At 49.3% G+C, this 20,065-nt stretch overlaps 11 protein-coding genes across 11 annotated transcripts; 7 read left to right on the forward strand and 4 right to left on the reverse strand.

Moving 5' to 3' along the window:
• Window positions 1–99: 99 nt before the first annotated feature.
• N7455_000893 (mitochondrial 54S ribosomal protein uL14m) lies at window positions 100–704 on the forward strand (the record flags this gene model as incomplete). Its single annotated transcript, XM_040961969.1, has 4 exons — window positions 100–114; window positions 170–254; window positions 342–566; window positions 634–704. The coding sequence occupies 4 exons, from the start codon at window positions 100–102 to the stop codon at window positions 702–704; spliced, it is 396 nt and encodes a 131-aa protein (XP_040807566.1).
• A 222-nt stretch (window positions 705–926) lies between these two features.
• On the reverse strand, window positions 927–1,930 carry N7455_000894 (DNA-directed RNA polymerase II core subunit RPB9; the record flags this gene model as incomplete). The annotated part of the gene is made up of 5 exons (XM_065603899.1): window positions 927–971; window positions 1,054–1,143; window positions 1,240–1,510; window positions 1,596–1,849; window positions 1,910–1,930. The coding sequence occupies 5 exons, from the start codon at window positions 1,928–1,930 to the stop codon at window positions 927–929; spliced, it is 681 nt and encodes a 226-aa protein (XP_065462390.1).
• Window positions 1,931–2,331: 401 nt separating this feature from the next.
• Window positions 2,332–3,034, forward strand: pin1 (peptidylprolyl isomerase ESS1; the record flags this gene model as incomplete). The annotated part of the gene is made up of 4 exons (XM_065603900.1): window positions 2,332–2,334; window positions 2,393–2,793; window positions 2,846–2,962; window positions 3,025–3,034. 4 exons carry the CDS (start codon window positions 2,332–2,334, stop codon window positions 3,032–3,034), a joined length of 531 nt encoding a protein of 176 aa, XP_065462391.1.
• Window positions 3,035–3,714: 680 nt separating this feature from the next.
• On the forward strand, window positions 3,715–4,443 carry N7455_000896 (uncharacterized protein; the record flags this gene model as incomplete). Its single annotated transcript, XM_040961986.2, has 1 exon — window positions 3,715–4,443. One exon carries the CDS (start codon window positions 3,715–3,717, stop codon window positions 4,441–4,443), a length of 729 nt encoding a protein of 242 aa, XP_040807565.2.
• Window positions 4,444–5,278: 835 nt separating this feature from the next.
• Window positions 5,279–5,980, forward strand: N7455_000897 (uncharacterized protein; the record flags this gene model as incomplete). The annotated part of the gene is made up of 1 exon (XM_040961967.2): window positions 5,279–5,980. The coding sequence occupies one exon, from the start codon at window positions 5,279–5,281 to the stop codon at window positions 5,978–5,980; it is 702 nt and encodes a 233-aa protein (XP_040807589.2).
• A 421-nt stretch (window positions 5,981–6,401) lies between these two features.
• N7455_000898 (uncharacterized protein) lies at window positions 6,402–9,223 on the reverse strand (the record flags this gene model as incomplete). The annotated part of the gene is made up of 4 exons (XM_040961998.2): window positions 6,402–6,459; window positions 6,514–6,677; window positions 6,733–8,844; window positions 8,915–9,223. The coding sequence occupies 4 exons, from the start codon at window positions 9,221–9,223 to the stop codon at window positions 6,402–6,404; spliced, it is 2,643 nt and encodes an 880-aa protein (XP_040807580.1).
• A 246-nt stretch (window positions 9,224–9,469) lies between these two features.
• On the forward strand, window positions 9,470–10,253 carry N7455_000899 (nuclear cap-binding protein subunit CBC2; the record flags this gene model as incomplete). The annotated part of the gene is made up of 5 exons (XM_040961982.2): window positions 9,470–9,535; window positions 9,620–9,723; window positions 9,778–9,822; window positions 9,875–10,066; window positions 10,124–10,253. The coding sequence occupies 5 exons, from the start codon at window positions 9,470–9,472 to the stop codon at window positions 10,251–10,253; spliced, it is 537 nt and encodes a 178-aa protein (XP_040807586.2).
• A 152-nt stretch (window positions 10,254–10,405) lies between these two features.
• Window positions 10,406–11,434, reverse strand: N7455_000900 (pyridoxal 5'-phosphate synthase glutaminase subunit PdxT; the record flags this gene model as incomplete). The annotated part of the gene is made up of 2 exons (XM_040961993.2): window positions 10,406–10,976; window positions 11,031–11,434. 2 exons carry the CDS (start codon window positions 11,432–11,434, stop codon window positions 10,406–10,408), a joined length of 975 nt encoding a protein of 324 aa, XP_040807574.2.
• A 478-nt stretch (window positions 11,435–11,912) lies between these two features.
• N7455_000901 (4'-phosphopantetheinyl transferase family protein) lies at window positions 11,913–13,208 on the forward strand (the record flags this gene model as incomplete). Its single annotated transcript, XM_040961994.2, has 2 exons — window positions 11,913–11,960; window positions 12,009–13,208. Coding segments are annotated over 2 exons (1,248 nt in total), but the record flags the coding sequence as incomplete, so codon positions are not given.
• Window positions 13,209–14,050: 842 nt separating this feature from the next.
• Window positions 14,051–18,171, reverse strand: N7455_000902 (anaphase promoting complex subunit bimA; the record flags this gene model as incomplete). The annotated part of the gene is made up of 7 exons (XM_040961968.2): window positions 14,051–14,217; window positions 14,274–15,015; window positions 15,069–15,105; window positions 15,572–15,639; window positions 15,712–17,552; window positions 17,604–17,777; window positions 17,835–18,171. The coding sequence occupies 7 exons, from the start codon at window positions 18,169–18,171 to the stop codon at window positions 14,051–14,053; spliced, it is 3,366 nt and encodes a 1,121-aa protein (XP_040807562.2).
• Window positions 18,172–18,781: 610 nt separating this feature from the next.
• Window positions 18,782–19,538, forward strand: N7455_000903 (SND2/TMEM208 family protein; the record flags this gene model as incomplete). The annotated part of the gene is made up of 2 exons (XM_040961987.2): window positions 18,782–18,945; window positions 19,032–19,538. The coding sequence occupies exons 1-2, from the start codon at window positions 18,937–18,939 to the stop codon at window positions 19,536–19,538; spliced, it is 516 nt and encodes a 171-aa protein (XP_040807582.1). The 5' UTR covers window positions 18,782–18,936.
• Window positions 19,539–20,065: the final 527 nt, after the last annotated feature.

Here is a 20,065-nt window from a genome sequence, read left to right on the forward strand (position 1 = left end):
ATATAGGCCCGGATAAACCTACTCTCCGGGGAAACCTCCCTCCGGCCGCGAGAACAAATTGCGGACAAGCGCTACGTCCAGACCAAGCACCAAAACACAATGATTCAATTAAAGGTGCGCAAGCGATGCTCGTTACTGACTCGAAAAATACTGACCCTCGCTCCGCCAGACACTATTAAGTTGCATCGACAACTCCGGCGCCTCGATCGTCGAGTGCGTGAACGTCTTGAAGAAGAAGCGGCCCGCAACAATCGGTCAGTCTCCACGGCACTCGAGCCCAGCATGAAGCACAGCAAGAAGGGAATTGGGAATTCAAGCTGACATTGTGACTGGGTATATAGGTGACCGGATAGTCGTCGTCGTCCAGAAGCAGCGATCTGCAGGTTCCGAAGCCACCACCGCCGCTGCGCTCGCCAGTAAAGTCCGCCGTGGTGATATTCGTCATGCCGTCGTTGTTCGTGTGAAGAAGGAGTTGCAAAGGCCTGATGGGTCTCTTGTCCGGTTCGGTGATAACGCTTGTGTATTGGTCAACAAGTCCGGAGATCCCATCGGGACGAGAATGAACGGTAAGTGCCAATCGGGGAGTCCAAGATAACCGCCGTCTCCACGTTTTAGATGCTGATATCTCGACAGGTGTGGTGGGACAAGAGCTACGGAACAAGAAGTGGTCGAAGATCTTGTCATTGGCGCCGATCCATGTTTAATATTTCAAGTTTCTACATTCGTTGGAGAGCGCTTTTTGTTTGTTTGATTGTTTCAATCCATATGTATTCTTAGATGGCATCCACCCCCGTTCCGAAATCTCCACGCATCTCTCCGTTCCTGCTCCGAAAAATTCGCCAAACTCCGATGATATCGCAAAAAAAAAAAAAGAAAACAAAACATTCAAGGGTATCGGAAAATGGAGACCGCATTGCAGAAAGAAATCACATGTAAACTTGACCGCACGCGCAACAGACATAGTAGAGTTTCTGAGGAAATAGAAGCATAAGTCAGCGCATGATTCCTATACTAGAGAGAGGGTCGGGGATCCATCAGAGGATTAGTTCTCACCATGCCGGTTTCGGCGGATCGTTGTTGTGATTGGAAAAAGACGGCTTCGGTTTCGCCGCAGCTTGGACAGAGCTTGTTGGCTCGTGGGAGCTGCAAATGGGGGTTAGCCTATGGATGCTCATGAAGTTACTGAGCTGGGGTAGACGCCCGGGGCTCGACTTCAGAGGACTCCTGGCTGTCACCCACAGGCGGCGCATCCTCGGGGACATCCTCGTTCGGGGCGGGGTCGCAAACGGAACAAGAGATAATATCACCGCATAGGGTACAAAAACCAGGATCACAAACCGTAGGATCAGAGGTCACATCCTGAGTCACACCAGCAGTGTCACCAACTTGGCTATGCAGGTGGTTTTGGTAGACACAGTGGGACGAGGCAGGCTCGCCGACATGGCAGGTGCGGCAGGTGAACATCAACTGGTTATTGACGCGGTCCTCCTTGGGGTAGAGGAGGTTTGAGCTTTGGAAACGTTAGCGAGATGTTCTCGAGCCATCAATGTTCCTCAAAGGATAAACCCCAGGGGGGAACTTGGACAGGAACCTACCATTCACGGCAGAACTTGAAGTGAATTTGATCTGAGGGCTTGGTGTCGCCACCAGCGGTGGAAGAAGGGCTGGCAGACATGCTGCAATGATAGGTTTCGAGATTCGGGGTGGATGTGGTGTATTGAGATCCGAGATGCAGAGTAATCTCTGGGGGTATGGAGAGGCTTGAAGATGGAAGAAGTAACCGCATAATTAATATGTCCCTCCATGGCCAGTGATAGTCGGATAAACGATGCTCCGAATCCCGAAACCCCTAAGTCACGTGGTTAGTACTGTCGGGTGAACCTTGCGATTACCTATATAGGTTTAGTACCCCGTAACCTTGAATGCCCATAGGTCCACGGGACATATGACTCAACTCAATCCCGCCCCGCGGGCGTTTGCAAGGACAAATCTGGAACCTCAATAAAGCATTGATTCAATTATTAACCTAGCAATTACACCTGGGCATCCTACCTGTCTATTGACCTGGGAAACAATGCATACCTAGTAAGTTCTAGTAGTTAGTTATCGTTATACTAGTTAGATGGTGATCTTAAACTTGAAGAGCTAAAGCTTGGACATGTTTGTGTGGTTTGCAACTGCTCACCCCGCAGTTTCCGTTCACATACAACCGGCTTTGTCACTTAGATCGTTGTATCGTTTACTTTGGCAAAATCCATTGGAGTCATATTGATCTGTACATTATTATTTACTCAAAAAATTATCAGAATCTTTTAGATCCGATATTGGAAAATGGTGGGATCAATCCAATTCTGAATGTTTGCCTAGCTGACTGACTGACTCTTTGACCTAGGCCGACACAGGTCTTCCCACCGGTTGGGAAGTTCGCCATTCCAACTCTAAGAATCTCCCATACTATTTCAACCCTTCCACAAAAGAGTCTCGCTGGGAGCCACCTGCGGAAACCGATACCGATAAACTGAAAGTCTACATGGCGCAAAACCACACCCCGGCTGCTCGCCCTGATGCCTCTGGCGAGGGCGAGGGCAAGATCCGCTGCAGCCACTTGCTCGTCAAGCATCGTGATAGTCGCCGTCCCAGCAGCTGGAGGGAGGCTGACATTACTCGCACAAAGGAGGAGGCTATTGAGATCCTCAAGGGTCATGAACAGCGCATTCAATCTGGAGAGATCACTCTTGGTGACCTGGCAGTCGCCGAGTCCGACTGCAGCAGTGCCCGGAAGAAGGGCGATTTGTGAGTTTTCCTAAATAATCGACATCCTAGATACCCCGCTAACTTCTTGAAGGGGCTTCTTTGGCCGCGGCGAGATGCAGAAGGAGTTCGAAGATGCCGCTTTTGGCCTACAGCCTGGCGAAGTCAGCAGCATCATCGAGACAGCGTCCGGAGTTCACCTCATTGAACGGTGAGTTCCATCCCCGAAGTGAAGTTATCTACATATGGCTAATCTTAGATCTCGGTCTCCAGTGTCCAATAATCGCATGCTCCCGCTCATATCTTAGTCAATTCCGCTACGAAAAATTCCGATCGCCTCAATGCTTTGCAAACGCTGGCCTCACGTTTTGGAATGATTTTCAAAAGAAATAAAATACAATGAATGAAATGCCATCTTTGTTTTCTTCTGACTTAGAGTGTCTTGTGTCTTGTCTCGGGCAGGGCCAATCGAGTAGTGGAATGTGCGACAGCCTTTCACCCGCCATAGAAAGATGCTAATGTATTTTTTGAAGAAGTCTCAAAATTCTCAGAATATTTTTTGAAAGAAGATTTGTATCACGGCAGGACTTGAAGGTTGTCATCTGTCTTGAATTTCAACAAACATGATGGAATTCGAGGACGTGCCTGATATCATAACCCCCAAATCTAATAGACTCTGCCTTAGGCTAACAATAACGCATTTTAGGCTTAGTAGTTTCGATCGACGGAAGGTTCCAACGGAAAGGTAAACGGAGATCCAAATAAGCCGCAAGATTACATGTGGCCGTCGAGGTCCAAATAAGGATGTCAAAGGGAGCGTATGCAATACACTGCTCTTAAAGACGAGACATTTCCCAGCTCCTCTACTCTTCTTCTACCATCCTTCCTCTCACTCTTTCTTTCCCACCCACAACCTCTCTTTACTACTTCTTTCCCCCCATACTGTCTTCTCATACACCCACCATGAGCAGCGTCACCCTTAAATTCCGCCAGAAGCGGTCCATGGCGCGCCTTCTTAATCAAGGCCGCTCGATTCTCGACTACAACTTCGACCCAAATGTCTTCATCATCCCCAAGTGGATCCTGGTGCCCCCCGAGGTGCGCAATGCCATGCTCACCCTCCAGTACAAAGCCATGATAGCAGTATACGGCATGAAGAGCCTCATGATCGCCCGCGACCACCGCTACTTCGAGCTATGCCCCAAGAACATGGGCCCCATTGTCTACCAGCTCCATCAATCCTCCATGCGTCGTCTCCTCGAATGGAAAGAGGATTGGAACTTCGCCGACCCGACCCTTGCAGCCTCTGCCAAAATCCCTCGCAACACCCTGCAGTTTTGCGTCGACTCGATCGCCTACGGAAGGTTCACCTGCGATTACACCAACAAGATTGACGACTTTATGTCTGGTCCTTTCCAGAACTGGCGTCAGTTTCGCATGGAGATTGGGCACCTCGCCTTCCGTCTCATGAGCCATCGCTCCCACGACTACAACGAGTGGCGTGCTTGGTGGGAGGGCAAGTTTGCTGATGACATGTGGAAATGGGAGGTTTGCCTTGAGGGCCTGATACTTCCTACCTGGGAGGAGATCATCGATGATGTTTACCTGATGATCAGCGATCGAGTTGAGGATGCCCAAGAATTGGTCAACTCATTCTACATCAGCAACCCGAGGCTGGCTTCGACAACTTAGCTTGGCTCCAAGCACCTGTACTTTTTTTCTTTTTTTACAATTATGGTTCAATGGATATGACAATGATTACGACAACAATGTGACTTGAGATTTAAGGTCTGGGTTCGGCGTTGGTACGGAGCAGCCTGGTGGGAATCAGGGGGGGTTGAGATAACTGGAAGTTTTGGTTTTTATTTTTTTTATCATTTTTTTACCTGTTTCCCTTCGAAATGCAACAAACTACAAAACAAGTAATCTACAACGGATTGTCACAGTTGAGGGCGAATGCGCTATATGAAAATAGTAGTTTGACCTAAACGAAGTATAGTGAACTTTGGTCCCCAACACTTATTTCCTAGACTTCTATTACTTGGGATGACTATTAGAAGCCATTCAGACCATAATACCTAATGACTTGATATCTAATTGCCCAATGAAAGAAAATAGAACATTGACTTGCCTGTCAATGGTCACGTGTGTATTTGAACCCTACATACATATCGATAGCAACAGCCCTGGAGGAGAACAAAGAGAGCTACATAGATACCTTGTCATTGTTTGTTTTCTGCCAAAAGAATAAAACAAAGAAAGTAGACAAAGAAACCCAGACAAAGAAACCCCAGGGGAAAGACAGAGAGAGCAACTAAGCCTGAAGGAACACATGGTCTTTGTCAAATTTGGAACTGTCTTTAGAATTGACTTGTCAACCAAAGCTTTCTTCTATGACTATGTATAACTCTGAATAAAACTGGCGAGCGAAGTATAAGATATACGGTCTCTCGTCTGTACACTTGACTAAACCCTCCCAGCCACCAAAGTACCACCCCAACGAAATTCGAACTCTCCATCCCCCAAGATGTGCATCTACTGGACCTGCAAATACACACTGTGCGGCTGTATATGGGACATGGATCCATCCAAATGCCCAGATAAGGGCCACTGTTGGGGTCCAAGAATGATAACACTCGAATCCCACACAGCGACATGTGCAGACTGTTGGGCGAGAGGGGACAAGCGGGTTTACGAACCAGAAACATATGACGAAGCTAATAGAGACGGAGAAGCATCCAAAACGAGGACGTTTGACTGCGAAAGCGACGCAGATGGAAGTGAGAATAGTTCCGACGATGACGAGGACTATTTCTCAGCCGAAGAGTTCCTGTCGGTATCTCCATACCTGCGACCAGCGACCCCGCAACTATACTACGAGGTACATTCGGAGCTGTGTCCCGTATCTGAGGATAACGAGTTCGATTTGACCAGGACCTGTGACCCGGTGGATCTTGCATCGATGGGGAGGGACTATCGAGCGAGGCGCCACAAGACGACCTCATCCCAGTACTCGTCGGATGGTACGGATTCTTTTGTTTCTTGTGAAGAGTACCTCGATGAAGAAACTCTCGACGAAGAAGATTTCAGTTCTGGGGACGAAGAGGATGATGTCTACTATAGCATTGTGGGTCCTACTGTTAGGCCCAAAGGCCTGATCAAAACCTTGGAGGACAGATCGTTGCGGTTATATGGCTCAGTGCAGGAGTACTACCCTACAGAAGAGTAGGAGAGATGAAGGGTGGACTGGCATATGTCGTTAAATGTGATAGATGTTAGAGACTCCCTCATTTTCTTAAAAGATCTTCTGTTTGGATGCAATTCTTTATTATTCCTGATCATTCCAGGACTAGCGGTGGATTATTGTCAAATTATTGCGTAGATCGTAACAGGATGAAGAGGTGTGAACCCATGCAAAAGAGCAGCCTTTGGAGGCTATGTAAATCAACTAAGAGGAGGAATAGACCCAAACCGACACGTTGTAAGAACGATTGATGGCTTCTCACTTTTGCCTAGATCTAGCTTAGAACAACATAAGGCTTAAGGTTCAAAATTCAAAAAGTGGCTCATCTCACGAGCCTCGTGGATTGATGCGTAATAACATACATGTGAAAAACTAGATCCTCCGATAACATGCAGAGTTAGACAGTTCACAAACTCGTGTTCAGTCGTTCCAAACGTGATGTGATCGCGTCAATAACAGCGGACCTGGAAGAAGGTTAGTCATCGATGTGTTATAGAGAAATGAAAGAAGCCACTTACTCTCGTTCGACCATTCTCATCGCATCTGCAACCTTGGCCCGTTGCAGTCGTTGGGGCACTTTAGGCTGGCCCCCAGGAGAGGACGGGGTTCCAAGTTCTGGAGAAGGCATTTTGCCTGCGACAGACTTGGTTTGGGCCATAAGGTCCAAAGCAAGGCGTTTGACCTAGATAATATGTGAGTATTCTAGTTGAGATGAATGCGAGAAAGACAAAACTTACAGTCTCCAACCGTGAGATCAATGGTTGATCCTCCTCTTGGTCTTCGCCCTGTTGTAAGGATGCGGACAATGTCTTCACCTCCGTTATCCAAGCCTTCTCCCTTTCACTCAGAGGGCGGCCTCCAGAATTCAAGACCTTCGTGCGCAGTGCCTCATATCGTCGGTTCAGCTCATTTTGCTTATCCTGGGCAGCTTGCAGTCTCTTATCCAGCGCTTCTCCATTTCGAACTCCCTCCTTGCGGTGCCCGTCTTCCCCAATCTCACTAGTGACACCCTTGACGCGCTCTGCAACATCTGCAAGCTGCCTCAATTGGTCCTGCATCTCGCCCTGCAGCCGCTCACAGCGGCGGAATAAATCCGAGGCTGCCCGCTCAAGAGCATTTGTATGAGCAGAAAGCACGCGATGCGCAGTGGCCACAAGGTCCAATGTCGCAGGAGACAGGCGCACTTGCTCCTTGAGCGTGTGGCGTTGCCGGTGCGGGACGTGCTTCTCGACAAAGGAATCCAGTGGAGAGTTGGCGTAGAAAATGGCGGGAACCTGATATGGGGCCCGACTTGGGGGCAAAATAGGCAAGCCTGGCGCTGGGGCCCTAGGCTCATACAGCGATTTGTCCAGTGCCACGGACAGAGAATCTTCTGGTGTGTCCATTACAGCGGCATACGGGTTAGAAGGATGGTAGGTAAGAAGCAAGTAGCCGAGGTCGAAATCATAGAAAACAAGAGACGTGGCAAGGTGTTCGTTCTGCGCGGTAATATCGGCATCCGAAACCTGCAAAATTCTCTCTCGGTTGGTCACATTCCCGTCACAAAGAACTTGGAGACGGAAAGCGGAACCTGCGGTGTCTTCTGCTTGCAATTCAGCCTCCAGTCTCGGCACCCAATCGGATAGAGATAGGAACACCACGTTGGTGGCAGTTGTGACAAAGAATGAGTATCGAGAATGGACATCCTTAGTGAAAGTAGGCCATGTAGCTGTTTCCTCTCCATTCTTGATTGTATCCAGTGATTCGACCAAGACCAATTCAGTCGGCTCTGAAAGAGGAGTCCGGAACGCGTTCTTTCTAGCCTTGGGTAGCCATTGTCCTTCAACGCCGTCGAGCTCCAGACAGATGTGGACTCGCCCATTCCCACTAGTAAGAGAGAGAACCGTTGCCGAAAGCTTATCTTGGTCTGCGGTTTCCACAGCTAATTCTTCTTCCTCGCCCATCATGAGATCCTCGACGTTTAGACTGGCAGCAATGACAAGAAGATCACAGAGATCCAAATCATCGAGCTCATCGCCATTGTCGAAGCGGAAAGGCCCTTGTAATCTTGGAATGGCGCTAGGATTGGCTGGACGAGTGAATACATCTGCGCCTTGGATTGTTTCTGATCCAGAAGGTGTATCCAGAGGCTCCTGTCCATCAAGCTCTGAAAGCCAGTCGTACTGTTGCCGGCAGGCAATCAATTCCTCCTCCGATTCCTCGGGTTCCTGTTCCAGAGCACCAAGTTTCGGAATAATCGCCGCGGAAAGAGAAGGAATAGTCGTAGAAGGGGCCTGCCACTTAGAAGGTAGGAGAGGACAAAGCGCATAGAGATCACCGGGTCTCATTGCCACCCACAGGGTCATAGGCGCCCATGCATCTTCTTTCTCGTTTCCATTGCCAGCGAAACAGGCCGACGCAACCTCCATGTCAATGACATCAGCAGAGAATCCCTTGTTTTTGCCAAATCCAGAAGGTGTGAAGTCCTGGTCAGATGAGGTCCCATCGACGAGCTTCTTCAGATCGATTGCTAGGGTCGGCTGGTCAAAGGACCAGTGATTATTCCGGTCTAACTCCCAGACACGCACCGCAGCGTCAGCTGTGATCGTAACAATACAGCCCCCTAGATTGGTGTGCAATCCCAGTGGATGCCACAGCGCGGAGACCACCGGAGCCTCAGGAATAACATGGGTTGTCGGTCCTAACTGATATGTCTTCAGCCGGATAGAGTCGGAGTCGGAGGATGAAAGGTGCGAAGAATCGGGGAGAACGGAGATGTGAACGGTGTGTTCAGTGACGATGGCAAGGAATGCGCCGTTGGGGGAGGGGATGATCTGTTTGATCAGTCCGTACACAGGCACTGCTAAAACCTGCAGAACTGTTAGTCGCAATTCAATTCAACCCGAATTTGGTTCTCGTAGGTGTAATATGTGTTCATACCCTGTAGGGAGGAAGCTCAGCGTGGTCGGCTTGCTGTTCATCTTGACTAGCAGATCCCTTCTTCTGCTTAATCTCTTGCTGCCATTGGTCTTTGAGTCGGGCAAGGTTTGACCACCGAATCTCATTGTCAACAACGGCGAACACTTCATTTCCCCTCTTAGCAATCGTTCGCGTAGCTCCATTGCTTATGGGCTTGGATCCATTTTGTAGGTCCTCCGCTGGACTTTGGGCTGAACTGCTAGACAGGAACTTTGCGCCAGGCGAGGGCCGGCACAGCCAGGCAGGCGCATAACTGTTGACCTTCGGCATTAAGGATGGTTCGTAAGTTGAATTGTATAATCGGAATGTGTTAAGAGTCTCAGACCATCCTGGGGCGGTCAGAAATAGCAGACAAGTGGTGCAGGTGAAAAAAACAAAGTTGACGAAAGCAAAGTTGTTGATGCGGAGTGGAATTCTTGGGTGCCAAGATCTTTCGAAGAGCTCCGAGCTGCTTTGCTTCCCAACTACCTTCCGTCAACCACACCCTTCAAAGTTCACCCTTCCTCTAAATTCACCATGAGTTTACTGGCTGTAAATACAGTCGACCGATTGGATCGACCCAGCGCTTACTATGTTAGCAAGGTGAGCACTCGCCCAGGACTTGCCCTTTACTAAGCTGTGTCGAAACCAGTCCAAATGGGCTAGAGACTGAACAACTCTACACAGAACAAGCGACGCAGATTCAACGACCGTGAGGAGGATGAACCCCAGCAACAGGAGAAACCTGACGACAAATTGAAAAACGCGACAACCCTCTACGTGGGAAATCTGTACGCCAACATGCAATAACCTAGACTTCAATTTCCGTTACTGACCAACTCAAGTTCCTTTTATACTACCGAGGAACAAATCCACGAACTCTTCGCCAAGTGAGAATGCGCCTTCGGTCCCCTTCGAATTATGATTAACCTCGAATTCCAGGTGCGGTGAGATCAAGCGACTTGTAATGGGCCTCGACCGATTCAACAAAACGCCCTGCGGGTTTTGCTTCGTCGAGTATTATACCCACCAGGATGCGCTGGATTGCTTGAAGTACATTGGAGGAACCAAGCTGGACGAGCGCATCATTCGGACGGACCTTGACCCTGGTTTCGAGGAAGGACGGCAGTTCGGGTATGTGGTCTTCACCAATTGCGGCTACGGGCACGTAATGACTGACTTTCTCTGCAGACGAGGCAAATCGGGCGGTCAAGTGCGCGATGAATACCGCGAAGAATACGATCCGGGCCGTGGTGGATATGGCCGCGCCTATGACGAGCAACGCCAGCGTGAGGAGGACGAATACGGCGCTGGAAGGTAGGTCAGGACATAATGGAAATCTACTGGCTTGGCAAAGCAATGGCGTTACTTCATGGGAGGGTGAATCCAATTAGCAGAAACAGGAAATGTCTATTCACCGAATACCCTATTTACAAATTTCTTTTTTCCCCCATCACCTTCTAATGCTGGTGGTTATTGCTTTAACTTATCACGTCTCAGCACTGCTGCTTGAACTTCGCGCAACCACCAAGTGTGAATTCTTGGGTCGCCTGTCAGCTCCGGGTGGAAGCTGGTGCCGAATACATTGCCCTGTCGCACTGCGACAATGTCACCAACTTCCTGGTCTGGATTGATGTCTCGTCCCTCTGTTGCGCGTTGAGCTGCTGGCCCCACTAATGTTGCTAGTACCTCGACCTGCTCTGCTGTTGCTGCTTGCGCCACTGAGTCTCGTACTTCTCTGGATGGCGCCACGACAACATCTTCCTGTTGAATCTCTTCGGTTTGAATGCCCTTGTGGTGGGGAAGAATCTTTTCGACGATAGGAGCTCGAATGAATACTGCTGGGAAGGGAGGCGCGTCTTGGCCCAAGAATGGCAGATCCAATGGGCCTTGGAAGCTTTCTGTCTGTCGACCAAAGTGGTTTCGGTTCACTCGCACATCAAGACCACCGATCAGCTCTTGCCCACCCTTCTTTGTCTTGTTGGCAGACTCGGCGAGCAAAATGAGCCCAGCGCATGTACCCCACGTTGGTTTGCGATCCACTCTACATACCCAACGTATTAGATCGAATTGATATGGACTGACCAAATTCACTTACTTTACAAATTCCCGCAGTGGCTCGAGAAGATTTGACCTTGCTGCGACCAAAGACATGGTGGTACTCTCGCCTCCGGGCAAGACCAGGCCATCGCATGTTGCCAGTTCTTGTGGCGTCCGTACTTCAATGAATTGCCATTCTGATGACGGTGCTTGCTCAGCAGCCTTTTTCAAAAGTTGCACATGTTCAAAGAATGCGCCCTGTAGAGCCAGAACTCCGACGGTAATAGCCATTGTCTCTAAAGATAGGAATTGAGGACTCTCCGAGCTCGGATTCTTCTTGATATTGATGACTCGTTTCGATGCACGTGACTTAAACTTTCCGGCGGGGAACTTATCGTCACATGATAGCCTCTTATCACCATCTTTAATTCCACGCGACATCAAGAACAGCATGGGAGCCATGACGCAAGTCTATTCCTAACAGGCTCTTTTGGCAGATTCATGTGCTTACTTTACTCTAAAGATAAGATAATGCTAGAAACTCGACTAGGTAGCCCTAGCCATGATAGTAGAGACAACCAGATTCACATACTGAAGGAGTGATAGGCCGCTTTCAATGTATATATCTTCTTACTCGGTCAGCGTAAAAATATGGTATCTTGAATAATCATAGTTATATTGTGTTTACTATTGCAACCTCTCTTGATCAAATCATATTCATGGCATTATACGCAGCCGTTTCCCTCGTATGCCGGCCTATTCGCGTCCTCGTTGGTGGAGGCATCGATGCCTCTCAAGATGTGTATATTAGTTCCACACACCAACTAGGTATACCTACGCCGCTCCGGCAGCCTTATCGACACGTGTTGATAGATAAAAACTCCGATAAGGAATATGGCCTCGTGGGATGCGGAGCATCTTCGGTGCGAATATATACATCCGAACCTGTGATAACAATGCAATAGTAGAACTCGACGTGTCTGAACTTGTGAGTAGCCACCATGCCTCTAGGAATACATGCACTAACTAATTTCAGACTAAAATGGCTCCCAATGAGATCAAACAGAACGACATCTCCAAGGACCAGCCCACGTTGGTCCGATGGTACATCGATGTCAGACATTGGGATGAAAAATATTCCGACCTCCCTTTTATCCAAACTTTAACTCAGTCTGATCAGACCGCTGTCAAGAAGTACTATCAAACTTCGGACCAGCGTCTGTCCTTGGCCTCCCAGCTGCTGAAATATTACTACGTTCACCAAGCCACTGGCACTCCCTGGAATAATATTGAGATCCAGCGTACTCCCATACCTGAAAATCGCCCATTCTACGACTCAAGACTTGATTTCAACGTCAGCCACCAGGCTGGTCTCACTATATTCGCGGGCACACGTGCCGCAACGGCTCACTCAACCAGTGGGCCTCAAGGCTTGCCTCGCGTGGGAATTGACATTGCATGTGTCGATGAGCCCTCTCGTCGCCGCACCAATCGTCCCCCGAAGACACTCGCTGACTTGGCAACTTTCGTGAATGTCTTCAGTGATGTTCTTTCATTCCGTGAGCTTGCGACCATCAAGAACCCATACGCGACTCTTAGATTGGCCCGTGAGCTTGGTCTCCGTAAAAGTGACCCGAGCAAAGACAATGAAGAAGTTCTCGCTGCCTACGGCATTCGGTTATTCTACTCGATTTGGGCTCTCAAGGAGGCTTACTTGAAAATGACCGGAGACGGCCTTCTGGCCACTTGGATAAAGGATTTGGAATTCACAAACGTCATCCCCCCCGAACCCGTTCGGAAACTCGGATCTACTGGTCGCCCTCCCACTGCGCACTCAGTCCAAGATTGGGGCCGACCTTACTCCGATGTCAAGATCTCCCTGCGTGGCATTGCCGTCCATTCTGTGCGCGTCCAGCTCGTCTCTTTCGAGTCCGACTACATTGTAGCCACGGCCGCTTCGGGTCCCAATATCGGAGCCGTTTCGCGGCAAGTGGTCGTGAATGACAGCGATCATCACCTGCCCGGATATATCACAGTGCTCGATCCTGAGAAGGAACCTCAGAACGTCCGCATTGCCCCCCTCGCTCTTCGCACAGTCGGCGATCCGGACCCCTGGTGCGCGGACTCGAAAATCAGCGACCCCTGGTTGCCCATGCAGGAGGTCGATATTGACATTGATATACGGCCCTGTGCCGAGGGCCGGTGTGAGCATGCCAGGAACGTACCAGGTTTCTAAGACCCCTCTTTCTAGGATATAACTAGGTGATCATCCATCGAGTTACCTGCATTGTTGCATTTCCTCATCTCATGTTCCTTTCTGAGCGAGTTTTTCGGCGTGATGATTTCCCTTGAACATATTTATGCATTGCCTTGTTATGATTAATGAAAATGAAATCTCGCCTTTCATTCCAACTCTGCCCTTTTATTCTGATTACTATGTCGTTTAATCTCAAGCGTAATCCCTTCTGGGATAATTATATTTCTTTTCCGGAACGCTAGGTGAGTGCAAATTGATACTCATCTCCAATAAGCCCCTCAATGAATATTCACTTTTGATGTCACTTTTCTCAACCTTTGAAGATAAAGTACAAATTGTGCGGAAAAGCACGGGTGAAGAATTCGTGCTTATTTCTATTCTATGGTCCAATGTAAACAAATTTACAAAAGTAAGAAAATCAAGTATGCAACAGTAGCCGGGTCGTGTCATGCGTTTGCGCTAAGGATATATACATTTAAATTGCAAAGAGGGAAGAGGTGAATCAAGAGTGAAAAGTGTGTCAAGAGGGAATGCCAATGTCTAGATCATTGTCATTCTCCTGAGCGGTGACGGATGGTGTCGGATAGGTTCGATGTCTGGGGCCCTCAAATTACATTTCTTGGGTCATGAACTGGAGAGCCAAAAAATTGGGCAGGATTACACTGCAGTGAGTGCCAAGGGCGGATTTAAAATTGTAGGGCTCGGGCTTGCTCTCTCTTATTATGACTTTTAATTTGAATGCCCGATATTGCACCCAAACCAAGAGAGCCATATAGTGAGTGCCGAGCGCGGAGCTAGTGACGAGTCACACTCTTGGGCACTTAGATCTCAATGGCGCTGGAGACTCCGTTGGTGCGAGCAACATCGACCTCGTCCTTTTGCGCATGGGACATTCCTGCAAGAGTTTTGAGCATTGAATCCCGCGTGGACTGGGTCAAGTTATCCACATCCTCCGATGTCAAATCCTGAGTCGGGATAGGAGGCAAAACTATTTCAAAACTGTTAGTCATGGCCTATCTCTTGGCAAGATCTAATATAACCCACCTTTGATTCTGATAGTTCCAGCGTTGAATCGCCAGGCACGAGGCGACAGAACGTGCGAATAGTTCTCCGTCACAATCGGTACGATTGGCACACCGGCCTTGACAGCGAGATGGAAAGCACCCTTCTTGAAGGGCAGTAGGGTAGGCTCGTCGGAGTAACTCCGGGTGCCCTCAGCGAAAATAAAAACGCTCTGGCGGTGATCGCGCATCTCGGCGGCGGCACCATCGAAAGCCTTGAGAGCTGTCTCCCGGTTGGCACGGTCAATGAACACAGTCCGGGACAGAGACATGAACCAGCCCAGGAAAGGAATATTCCGCAGTGATTTCTTGGCAGTCACACTGCAGTATGGCGGGAAGACACTACCCAGCATCAACACGTCAAGCTCAGTCTGGTGGTTACCAAGGAAGACGGCCGGACGTGTGGAGAGGTATTCTTCGCCTTCGATAACTTCGAACTTGATGCCGGTTGTGAACAGCATCAGCCACTTAAAGCTGCGGCCTGCTGCCCATTGGGACACACGGCCGTATCCAACTAGCCGCAGACAGATCGAGACAATCACGCCGTACGCGGCACTAACGAGGAGACAGCCATACGAGGCGAGACAACGGGCAGCGAAAGCGGCGCGAGGGACTTTTTGACCGATTGCAAAGAGGGATACGGTTACCACCACGAAGGAGCTAACACCCGAAATAATATAAGAGCCGAAAGACATGATAACGGTTGTTAGGCGAGTCAAGAAGAGCTGCGTAAATACGGTCAGAGGACGGAAATTACGTTTCTTGTGACTAGACGTACTTTTTTCACTGCTATGTGGGCAACACCCAGCCCAAGACTGCAATATGACAAAGGAATCAGAGAAGAAAAGAGGAATAGAAGATCAAATCCAAGACTGAGCCATGCATGGCTTGTGGGGAAGGGCAAATCGGAGTAGAAACGTTGAATCGTTTTTCTGCCCCGGGGCCGACTTACCGCCTGGCATATGCATATGACGATGTCACCAGGGCGCTCTGCGGGGATATGCAGAGTGTAGAATCGAGTATATTTTAAGAATTCGGCCAATAATGGTAATCACTTTCTTCAAAGAATAATGGAATTATGCATGCACCATCCTCATGATGCATGCATTCCCAGGGAAAATCGTTCAACTAATGTACAGAACACCATCATATGCCAGATGTCTAAACCTGGAAAAGAAAACTCCACAGTGATGCTGTGCAAAGAGGCCCTCAAACGCCGAGTTCATAAGAGAGGGCCCCCGTGGGAACCCAATAGAAAGACCTGGGACATCACAGGCCTACGCTATGTCCTCATCCTCCATATCGTCGTCGTCCAACGACTCCATTGCGTCCTTGATGTATTGTGCAGCCTGTGTGGGATTACAGTCAGAAAGAACTTAGAAAGGGGTGGGGGATTTGGAGAAATATACTCCAAGACATACCTTTGGGTCCAAGTTCAAGGCCGCCGTGAAATGCTTGATAGCATTAGCCTTGTCGTGGAGCATTTTGTACAGCTTTCCAAGAAGGTAATGCACGTTTGCCTCATCCGGCGCCATATCCTTCAGGACCTTCAATTCCGCCAAAGCAAACTTGTATTCGCGCAGCTTCATCAGTACGCGCGCCTTGCGGAACTTAGCTAATACCGAGTTCGGGGCTAGTGAGGAGGCTCGACCGTAGTGAACCAGGGCATCTTGGGGATTGTTCATCTTCTCCAATACCAGACCAATGCAGCAAATGAGCACCGCGTTTGTTGGGTTGATGCTGGCTGCATTGCGGAAATGCTGCTCAGCGAAGTCAAGTTTGCCCATCTTGTCATACACTGTTCCCAGTCCGTACCAAGCATTGTAATGTCGATTGTCCGCATTGATGCCGTGGCGATAGGCCTCCAACGCCTTGTCGTATTCTTCGTTGGCAACGTATTCATGTCCCTGTAGCGTGAAAGCATATGCAAATTCAGGATCGATCATGGTCGCACGCTTGAAGCACTTGAGTGCTTGATCGTGATCCCGTTGATGAGAGAAAGAGTTGCCAATAGCACACCATGCCTGAGGGGATAGGCGATCAGCTTCGAGTAGCTGATGGGCCAAGTAGGCCAGTTCTACATCACTTTTCAGATGCCACAGGACGGTAGAGTAGATCTCCATATCCTCGATGCGAGAGGGCGCTAATTTTTGAACCCTGGAAAAGTACTTGGCAGCTTCTGTGTAGCTTGCTTGTTCGAAATAGGTCCGTCCAAGTTGAGACAAAACCCAAGGGGTTTCACGCTGCCCTTGAGAGAGCGAATTGAACGAGCTGATGGCGTCCGCGCACTTGTAACGGCTCAATGAGAAATATCCAGATGCAAGTTTATTGAAAAGACCCAACAGCCAATCCAAGGCTTCGAGCTCTTTTGTTTTTTCAGCATTTTTGGGCAATGGGGGGATAGGATGGGGTTGTGACAAGCCTGTCCGATTATCTTTGCCATCATTGTCGGGTGTCTCCATGGGTTTTCGATTGCCACTCACGACACGGCCAACAGTGGGCATACCTCCTACCCGTCCCTTTGTAGGTCCTCCTCTCAACTTCTTCATCTCGCGGCCATCCCTACCAGTAAGCGTGCTATTTGAAAGCTTGCTGGTTGTAGGTTTGATCTGGTTGAAGAGTCGAACGCTTCGGCGCTGGGGTGCACCTGGTTCAGTCGGTTGTGATGAAGGAACGGGGTGGGCGACTTGCCCAGAGACTGTGCGCTTGCGGTCGCCAAATCTCGATACGAGAGATGGGTCTCTTTCTACCGGAGCAGTCGGCTGAGTTTCTGGTTCGGTTCGTGTTTTGTGTCGAGGTCTGATGCCTGTTGGTCGCATTCGCGGCGGAGGCTGCCCGGTATGGTCAAGGCTCATAGTTTGGATTGTCCGCGTCTTTCGAGCAGGGGCCAAGGGTGCTTCCCATCCAGCTTCTGGATCAGTGACACCGTTCGCAATGCGGAAGTCGTCAGAGCCACTGCTCTGTGCGCCTGGGGTCTCCATTCCATCGTGGAAAACCGGCTGTGCCATAGCAGCAAAATTGACAGAGCTCCCATTCAACTTTTCCCAAAGAGCGGAGCTCCCAAATGTGGTGTCAGTCTCGCCACGGGAGGCAGAGACCATAAAAGGGTCGGATTCGGGGTTACCAGGAGGTTGCATGGGGAAGTTTCCTTCTTCATAGGTCACGCTGTCTGGCGCGGTAGCTATTTCCTCTGGCGATGAAGATATAATTGCAAGAAGTTCTGGGCTGAGCTGGAAGATATTCGGGACTCGAATATTAACACCTGATATTGCGTTAGAAAAACCCCGCCTCAAGAAAAAAAATCAGCGCATACCTGTTTCGCAAAGCCCCAGAAATGCATCCCACATGAAGGGGTTCAGTTTCAGTGCCTCCACGTAGCAGTCAACTGCTTTGGTCAAATCTTTATGTGCGTGCCAGAGTTTCCCCTGCAAAGAATAAACAGCTGCAGCATCAGGCAGGTGCTGTCGCTGAGTTTCACTATGTTTGTCTGTAATGCGGTCAGCACTTGAGCTCGAAGTTGAAGGAAAAGTTTGCCGGCGCTTACTCCAGTGGTTCTTGGAGGCCCAGAGGGGTTTGCTGCGCTCCAGAGCCGTAACACCATCCAGGTATTTCCCCAAGTCCAAGCAAGTCTGAGCAAAGACATAGGCACATCCAGCATGCAGACCGCGCGAGCCCGAAGCTTGGCTGCATTCGAATGCCGCTTTCACTTCTCCGTTGTGTAGATGGCAAAGGGCGAGTAAATATTGGGCCTCGAAGGATCGCGGTTCGTAGGCGTGGAGGCGAGAAGCGAGGAATAGCGCATTGCGGATTAGGTTATTGTCGAGTTGGTAATAGATGAGATGCCTTAGCTGGCTGGCAACATGCCCGGTGGACAAGGCCATGGTGAGGGGTCGGCAACACGGTATGCGACAGCACAAGGCAAGGCGGGGATTATGTGGTGATTATTGAAAGTCGAGATAATAATGCGATTGGTAGAGTCGGGTCCTCAGCGTTACTGTAACATCAATGTCCGGCGCCTTTGTAATGTTCTCCAAGACGCGGGGAGGAAACAACGACGCGATCGAGTGGGTTGTTGCAGCGCGAGCGAATGGTCCCATCAACAACCGCAAGACATGGACAGCAGCAAGTCCGATGTCTTTGTTGAATTTACCTAGATGCAGAAGCTATCGACTGCTCTCGGTACGCAGGTGTGGAAGAGGAATGTAAACCCAAGCCGGATATGGTAAGCGGATGAAGGATAGAAAGAAGTGAAAAGGGATTCCTCTGGTTACGTCATCTGCGGACGCAGGATGAGTCTCTCAGAGTACCAGGAACATTTCCAAAGAAGCGGAGGACTGCAAGATGTGCTCAAGATGGGATATGAACATCGGTCGTTCTTTCTGTTATTTTGGTCCGAAGCGGCCTTTGTCATTTCTGCCGTTTTTGTAGGGCGGTGAGGGTAGTGGAGGGCAACAATCTCCCAATGTGCTATAGCTGTCATATGCAGGTCCCCTCTCTTCTTCTTCACTCCGCTCAGCCTCGAATTCCGGTCGTTTGCTTGCCATTTGAAAGGGTAAAAGCTCGGTCAATTTATTTGGGTCATCTTGAATTTGGAAAAGATCCTCTTTGGCATCAGATTGCAGATCACTTGGTGATCACCTTCAATCATGGCTCAGGTATGTGGAGAGGGTGCTTTCTTGTTGCGACTAAACTTCAGATTAGCTTTGATGATTGTGTGGGAGAATTTCTGACTGTGTCACAGAAAGCTGCCAAATCCCTGGCGACCCGCAATGGCGCCGTCCTCAGCCGTACTCACCTCATCTCTGCTGCATTGCACCTGCTCTTCCTTCTGCTGCACTTTGTCTTCCAGCGGCCGCGTTCACTGAAGCCATACTTCTTCCTGGCTGTTCCGACCCTTGCCATTGAATACTATTTGGACCGAATGGGTCGGCCCCGCTATCATGAAGATGGTTCCCTGCGCTCCGCCGGTGAGGATCTTAACGCAACTGGCCTGACAGAGTATATGTGGGATGTGCTTTACTGGACCCAGGGATGCATTGTCGCTGTCTGCCTCTTCAATGACCGGGCCTGGTGGCTGTGGATTGTGATCCCATTATACTCCGTGTACGCTGCCTACACCACAATCATGGGTGTGAAGAAGGGATTTGCTGGAATGGGTGGTGGTGATGCCGGTCAGGAGGGCGATGCTCCAAAGAGCAAGACACAGATGAAGAAAGAAAAGAGAGGCTCCACTGTGAAGTATAGGTGATTTTGTCGGAGTGTTGAAGACATGTATAAAATGAGTTGATGTAGAATAGGAGCTCTAGAGTTATTGTTATCTTTACTAGTTGCCATCTCGAACGCCCTTTTCGTTATATGTCCTTACATATTGGAGTATGGAACCTTTCTACTACCCTCTAAGTTTCAAGCTTTGCCTACGTGTTTTGGTAGGCTACCTAGGTGTCATTTTATAGACTGTGGGAGATAGCTACAGATGCCCGGCAGCCCAAGCAACAAACCACATACAAATGTCCAAAAATCCATTTATTCATTATGTACCGAACATATATCACTTCAAAACAAGCCTCGTATTTCAACAAGGGAGTGACTAGAGAGAAACGCAAAATGAGGAGATAGAAGCCGAAGAAAAAGAAAGACTGTGCATGTTGCAGATCATGAGCATATGGCCGTCGTGACAAACTATATGGGGAATAATGCGTCGTGAGCCACACATGGCATTCCCGAGGCATGGTTTTCGCTCAGAACAGAACGAATGAGTCCGAATCAAAAGAGAAA

This window comes from Penicillium solitum (assembly GCF_028829755.1).
Source record: "Penicillium solitum strain IBT 25940 chromosome Unknown utg000001l_segment0_segment0, whole genome shotgun sequence".
In the NCBI taxonomy this organism is placed as follows: domain Eukaryota; kingdom Fungi; phylum Ascomycota; class Eurotiomycetes; order Eurotiales; family Aspergillaceae; genus Penicillium; species Penicillium solitum.